At 35.5% G+C, this 7,724-nt stretch overlaps 1 protein-coding gene across 1 annotated transcript; it reads left to right on the plus strand.

The window, feature by feature from the left end:
- Positions 1-361: 361 nt before the first annotated feature.
- Positions 362-1,512, plus strand: LOC142356547 (sodium-dependent phosphate transport protein 2B-like; the record flags this gene model as incomplete). Its single annotated transcript, XM_075408434.1, has 1 exon — positions 362-1,512. A coding segment is annotated over one exon (1,059 nt), but the record flags the coding sequence as incomplete, so codon positions are not given.
- Between the last annotated feature and the right edge of the window lie 6,212 nt (positions 1,513-7,724).

A 7,724-nucleotide genomic window follows, 5' to 3' on the forward strand; every position in this document is an offset into this window, starting at 1 on the left:
TACCATAAAATGGACCATAAATGACCCATAAAACTCACAATTTTTTTTCGTTCTTTGATTATAAGTTATCATATGTGGTCGTTGTATGGTTGGTATGATACCGTATATTATTTTTTTCTTTTCAAACATGTAAATTAATAATATAACCGAAAGGTTAAAGTTTACATGCCTTCAGATAAATCAGGAATATCCAGTTTAACGTTTTTGAGGTGCCATATATGGTTCGTTTGGTGTTACGGTTCATTTTTATGATTATGTATCTCATACACATTTTCCCTTCAATTGTTATATATATATATATATATATATATATATATATATAAACTAACCATTATAGATTTTAATCAAGGTTCCCACTTAGGTATCCAAGGGCAAACCAGTGGGCGACGACGAACAAGTTCTGCGCAGATTTGCCGACAAATACAAGGATTGGTGGGAGGAAGTCGAGATATACAGAAACGAAACCGGAGATCCAAATGCGTTGCTGGAACGAAAACGATGCGACGCTCTCTTTTGCGACACCGACTTGTCCGACAAAGCTGCGGGATTCATAAACCTCTCTATTGCTTTGATCATCATGTTTATTTGTTTGTTCCTCATTGTCAAGATTTTGAACTCAATCTTCCGAGGTCATATTGCCAAGGTTGTCAACAAAGTTGTTAATTCTGGGTTCCCGGGCAAGTGGGCGAAACTTGATTTCCTTTTAGGGTACTTGGCCCTTATTGTAGGGGTTGGTCTGACCATTTTAGTGCAGAGCAGTTCAATTTTTACTTCAACCTTGACCCCTCTCGTCGGTTTGAACATTGTGAGTTTGGAGCGGGCTTTCCCAATGACCTTGGGTGCCAACATTGGAACTACAGTCACTGGACTTTTGGCAGCTCTTGCCAGCGATGACAAGTTTGAAGAGGCTCTTCAGATAAGTTTGTGTCACCTTATCTTCAACATAATTGGCATTTTGATATGGTACCCGATTCCCTTCATGAGAAAGGTTCCTCTGGGTGCGGCTCGGTTCCTGGGCAAGGAAACGCGAAAGTATAGATGGTACGCCATTGCTTATCTTTTACTGGTCTTCGTTATTCTACCCGCAATTATTTTTGGGCTATCGCTTGCTGACGATTGGGCTGTTGGGTCATTCTGCATCCTTATTGTAATAATTTGCCTGGTTATAACTGCCATCAAAGTCATCCAGCATTACAAACCAAGAATTCTTCCTGAGGTTCTGAGGAACTGGAAATTCCTGCCAGTCTGGTTGCGCTCTTTAGAACCCTATCACAATCTGGGAATCTCGTTCATCAATATTTTTCGGTCCAAAGACAAGAAATTTGCTATGCGTGGTCAAAATAGTGAAAAAACTGACCTCGATCCGAAAAAGAATAAAGTTCATCCGGATCCGGAAGTTGATGGAGCTAACAAAGTTTAATAAGATCTCTGCAGCTCTGTACTGTAAAAAGTTCTGAAACAACAACTTTATACATTTTATATTAACCGCTCCCCTGCCCAATTTAGTGGACGCAAAATATTTACCCCCCCCCCCCCCCTTCCAAGCATACGTTGCATTTTTTAACATGATGTATAGAATCAGTGGTTACTCATTTTCTTTTACTAACTTTTGAAATATCGGCCCATTTAGGTCAACTAAAAGTCAGCACCATAAGCGTCTTCATAAACTTGAACGACCATGAGTCTGGATCAAAGCAGTTTTAGGTCTTCGTGGGTCTTTTCATAGTATTATATAGCTTAAGCCTGGATGATATTCCATTTTGGCCTGAATGAGTCTTTTATTCATACAGGTTTTTGAACGAGCACATGTACGCACCTAAACTTTGAACGAAAAAAAGCATGGATAAAAGATGGTATTGGTCTGTCTGGGTATTTTTATAAGCGAAAATGCTTTAAATAAGGGGGTATTTATATAAGTAATTTTAAACCTGGGAATAATTGGAACTGCGAGGGAGCGGGCAAAAATAATATATCATTTTTTTACAATGCGCCGATTTTAAAACTTACCAAAATGAAAATGGATGAGCGTATTTGAGCCAGAGTCTTCATGTGCACTAATTTTTGTAATAATAACAGATTGTATTAATTATTGTTGGAATTCAATATTTCTTTAATGTCACAACTTTTCACACTAGCCCCGAAAAACCCTCTAAAAATTTGGTAAGCGAGAAGAAATTATCTTTGTCGCTATTGGATCATAGTATGAAGCAATTATTGCCCGATCTTTTCTACGCAATCTTTATGCTCGGCTTCTTCTTTTTTTGGTCAACTTTTTGTTCTTGTCTTCTTGAGATTTGTCTTATCTAAATTCCTCTCGCTGACGTTTTTTTGCAGCTTAACTCATTTTTTCAGGCATTTTTTAATTTAAAAATCTGTTGAAAAATTCTCCTAAATTGGTATAAATTTTCTCAATCTTAGTTAATTGCAGTGGCCTTTAACTTGTTCTATTAACTTTTCGAAGCCGCATAGTTAAGTTTTTCCCCTCATTGTCAAAGCGAGCTACCCTGACCTGATAATCAATTAAAATCAGAGCTGGAGCCTTAAAAATTTCAGTCTGGTTTAAAATCCAGCTTTTCTTCTGAATTCCCAAATTTCAATTCACAGCATGTTTTGTAACCAAAAATTTATGTCATGTGTGTATGCAATAATTTGTATATTCTACCCTTTGTCTGAGAAGATGTACTTAAAGAAAGCCCTCAATCTGAGCATCGTTGGCTATCTTTTTTTGCTCAATCTGAGCATATCATATCAAGAGTTTACAAACTAGTACTGATGCATTAACTCCTTTAGCTCCATTAAATGAAAAAAATTGTTTTCACTTGAACTGTTTGCAAATTTAGTTTTATTATAAATACATGCTATCATGAATTGAGTGTTTCTTTTGAATACTTGTTTTGTGCTCGTAGGGCGAGCATCAAATAGAGTAATAGAGATAGCAAGCGGAGTGCGAGGGAGCGTTAATTACCACTTGAGTAAATAGTCTAGGGGTAATTATAATGCAATTATGCACAGTCTGGGCAAGAGTGTAAAGGCTTCACAGTTAAAACACAGAAATCGAGCGTCCATGCCAAGTTGAATCGCAGCGCGCGAAAGAAATTATGTTCAGGCAGGTGACTCATGCACCATGCAAAATTCAGACTATATATTGTAATTTGGGACCTGAACATAACAATGATCTGGATAAAAAACATAATGTTTTTTCAATTATTCAGATCTGAAATCCCATGACTGCTTGCTCCGGGCAGAGATAATAATCAGGCTTCTCACAAACTGAACAGTTCAATTACTCGATGTTCCCCATTGACTAAAATGATCACAGTTGCAAATTAAGGATATATTCTGTTTTGCCCCCCCCCCCAGTGTTTTTTATGAACCCCAGTTTTAAATTATGTACGCACCTAAACTTTGAACGAAAAAAAAGCATGGATAAAAGATGGTATTGGTCTGTCTGGGTATTTTTATAAGCAAAAATGCTTTAAATAAGGGGGTATTTATATAAGTAATTTTAAACCTGGGAATAATTGGAACTGCGAGGGAGCGGGCAAAAATAATATAGCATTTTTTTTACAATGCGCCGATTTTAAAACTTACGGAAATGAAAATGGATGAGCGTATTTGACTCAGAGTCTTCATGTGCACTAATTTTTGTATTAATAACAGATTGTATTAATTATTGATGGAATTCAAAATTTCTTTAATGTCACAACTTTTCGCACTAGCCCCGGAAAACCCTCTAAAAATTTGGTAAGCGAGAAGAAATTATCTTTGTCGCTATTGGATCATAGTATGAAGCAATTATTGCCCGATCTTTTCTACGCAATCTTTATGCTCGGCTTCTTCTTTTTTGGTCAACTTTTTGTTCTTGTCTTCTTGAGATTTGTCTAATCTAAATTCCTCTCGCTGACATTTTTTTGCAGCTGAACTCATTTTTTCAAGCTTTTTTGATTTAAAAATCTGTTAAAAAATTCTCCTAAATTGGTATAAATTTTCTCAATCTTAGTCAATTGCAGTGGCCTTTAACTTGTTCTATTAACTTTTCGAAGCCGCATAGTTAAGTTTTTCCCCTCGTTGTCAAAGCGAGCTACCCTGACCTGATAATCAATTAAAATCAGAGCTGGAGCCTTAAAAATTTCAGTCTGGTTTAAAATCCAGCTTTTCTTCTGAATTCCCAAATTTTAATTCACAGCATGTTTTGTAACCAAAAATTTATGTCATGTGTGTATGCAATAATTTGTATATTCTACCCTTTGTCTGAGAAGATGTACTTAAAGAAAGCCCTCAATCTGAGCTTCGTTGGCTATCTTTTTTTGTTCAATCTGAGCATATCATGTCAAGAGTTTACAAACTAGTACTGATGCATTAACTCCTTTAGCTCCATTAAATGAAAAAAATTGCTTTCGCTTGAACTGTTTGCAAATTTTGTTTCATTATAAATACATGCTATCATGAACTGAGTGTTTCTTTTGAATACTTGTTTTGTTCTCGTAGGGCGAGCTTCAAATAGAGTAATAGAGATAGCAAACGGAGTGCGATGGAGCGTTAATTACCACTTGAGTAAATAGTCTAGGGGTAATTATAATGCAATTATGCACAGTCTGGGCAAAAGTGTAAAGGCTTCACAGTTAAAACACAGACTTCGAGCGGCCATGCCAAGTTGAATCGCAGCGCGCGAAAGAAATTATGTTCAGGCAGGTGACTCATGCACCATGCAAAATTCAGACTATATATTGTAATTTGGGACCTGAACATAACAATGATCTGGATAAAAAACATAAAGTTTTTTCAATTATTCAGATCTGAAATCCTATGACTACTTGCTCTGGGCAGAGATAATAATCAGACTTCTCACAAACTGAACAGTTCAATTACTCGATAATCCCCATTGACTAAAATGATCACAGTTGCAAATTAAGGATATATTCTGTTTTGCCCCCCCCCAGTGTTTTTTATGAACCCCAGTTTTAAATTATGTACGCACCTAAACTTTGAACGAAAAAAAAGCATGGATAAAAGATGGTATTGGTCTGTCTGGGTATTTTTATAAGCAAAAATGCTTTAAATAAGGGGGTATTTATATAAGTAATTTTAAACCTGGGAATAATTGGAACTGCGAGGGAGCGGGCAAAAATAATATATCATTTTTTTACAATGCGCCGATTTCAAAACTTACCAAATTGAAAATGGATGAGCGTATTTGACTCAGAGTCTTCATGTGCACTAATTTTTGTAATAATAACAGATTGTATTAATTATTGATGGAATTCAATATTTCTTTAATGTCACAACTTTTCACACTAGCCCCGAAAAACCCTCTAAAAATTTGGTAAGCGAGAAGAAATTATCTTTGTCGCTATTGGATCGTAGTATGAAGCAATTATTGCCCGACCTTTTCTACGCAATCTTTATGCTCGGCTTCTTCTTTTTTTGGTCAACTTTTTGTTCTTGTCTTCTTGAGATTTGTCTTATCTAAATTCCTCTCGCTGACATTTTTTTGCAGCTTAACTCATTTTTTCAGGCATTTTTTAATTTAAAAATCTGTTGAAAAATTCTCCTAAATTGGTATAAATTTTCTCAATCTTAGTTAATTGCAGTGGCCTTTAACTTGTTCTATTAACTTTTCGAAGCCGCATAGTTAAGTTTTTCCCCTCATTGTCAAAGCGAGCTACCCTGACCTGATAATCAATTAAAATCAGAGCTGGAGCCTTAAAAATTTCAGTCTGGTTTAAAATCCAGCTTTTCTTCTGAATTCCCAAATTTCAATTCACAGCATGTTTTGTAACCAAAAATTTATGTCATGTGTGTATGCAATAATTTGTATATTCTACCCTTTGTCTGAGAAGATGTACTTAAAGAAAGCCCTCAATCTGAGCATCGTTGGCTATCTTTTTTTGCTCAATCTGAGCATATCATATCAAGAGTTTACAAACTAGTACTGATTCATTAACTCCTTTAGCTCCATTAAATGAAAAAAAATGTTTTCACTTGAACTGTTTGCAAATTTAGTTTTATTATAAATACATGCTATCATGAATTGAGTGTTTCTTTTGAATACTTGTTTTGTGCTCGTAGGGCGAGCATCAAATAGAGTAATAGAGATAGCAAGCGGAGTGCGAGGGAGCGTTAATTACCACTTGAGTAAATAGTCTAGGGGTAATTATAATGCAATTATGCACAGTCTGGGCAAGAGTGTAAAGGCTTCACAGTTAAAACACAGAAATCGAGCGTCCATGCCAAGTTGAATCGCAGCGCGCGAAAGAAATTATGTTCAGGCAGGTGACTCATGCACCATGCAAAATTCAGACTATATATTGTAATTTGGGACCTGAACATAACAATGATCTGGATAAAAAACATAATGTTTTTTCAATTATTCAGATCTGAAACGATGTTCTTCGACTAAAATGATCACAGTTGCAAATTAAGGATATATTCTGTTTTGCTCCCCCCCAGTGTTTTTTATGACCCCCAGTTTTAAATTATGTGTTGTTATATAGCACGTTAACATGTAAGAAAATAGCACGTGCTCCTGGGGGTCATAAAAAATTTATGCTCACTAAGCTGGGGGGGGGGGGGCAAAAACAGAATAGATTCCAAATATGCTTTACAACTGAATACTTCAACTAGTACAAGCGTTTGCGTGCCTTTGAGCAAACTCGGAAGCTAAAGAAACTAAGCAGCCTAGAAAATTACTTAATTAATGCTTTCAGAAAAACAATTGTCAAAGTAACTAAATATGAAACGAAATATGAAATGAGTCGGGGGTGGGGGGGGGGGAGGCAACAAAATTGAAGGAAGCTGTTGAAATCACCATACTTCTTAAAACAGAACAAAGTTTTATATTCGATCAAACAAACTCTTATTATATTATTTTCAGATGGAAAGTTTCCCAATTCAATCTTGAAACTAATTTGGGGCAAAATTGCAAATATGGCTTAAGTCAAAGCCAAACTAAAAAACACGCCATAAATACAAACGTAGAAAAATGGTTGGAAGTAATAGAGTTGAAAGAGAAAACTAGAATAACGAACGGATTTACGATCTTTCAATTATTGCAGCCAGTTATTGACAAAGAACAAAAAAGTGCACCAACTTGAGACTGTAAAAGCTTGTTAATTTTTCTGATTTGAACAAAATTTAAACAAATTGCTAAAAATCTCATAGAGACCAAACAGTTAACGTATGAAACAGTCCAATTTCTTAGCAATCAGAGGAAAAAAAATTTCCAAGATTGCGACGAAAGAACTTTAAAGTTGAGAATAACAAATTCGGACAAACCTCAGAAGATGTTTGTTATTTGAAAAAAAAACAAACAATGTATATCTGAACATCTAACAACGAAATGTACAAATATTTAAATCGTTGGAGGGTTATTACAGATAATCTGGCAAATCATTCAAGCATACAGACCAAGGCATAATTAGAAACAAGTTCTTTTAATTTACCTAAGCATATTTGGAAGGAATCAAAGAGTGACAAAATAAACAGCGAAAACTGAAGTCAAATTACCATGTGTGTGGACCAAATTTTTCATGTAAAATTATTTTTCAAAGTGGCATTGAAAGCTCTAGAGGGATCTGCGTTTTTCAGTTTTTCACTGTTCTGCCGAGGCTAACAAAACACTCGAAAATTAATAATTTAAAGACTTCCAGAGTAATCAAAACTGGCGGGCAGCTCTTCAAATCATATCTCAATTGTAGGAATTATGAAAATTGGAGCTCATGAAG

The sequence above is a fragment of the Convolutriloba macropyga genome, unplaced genomic scaffold, assembly GCF_964194025.1.
Source record: "Convolutriloba macropyga unplaced genomic scaffold, txConMacr16.3 SCAFFOLD_2882, whole genome shotgun sequence".
NCBI lineage: Eukaryota > Metazoa > Xenacoelomorpha > Acoela > Convolutidae > Convolutriloba > Convolutriloba macropyga.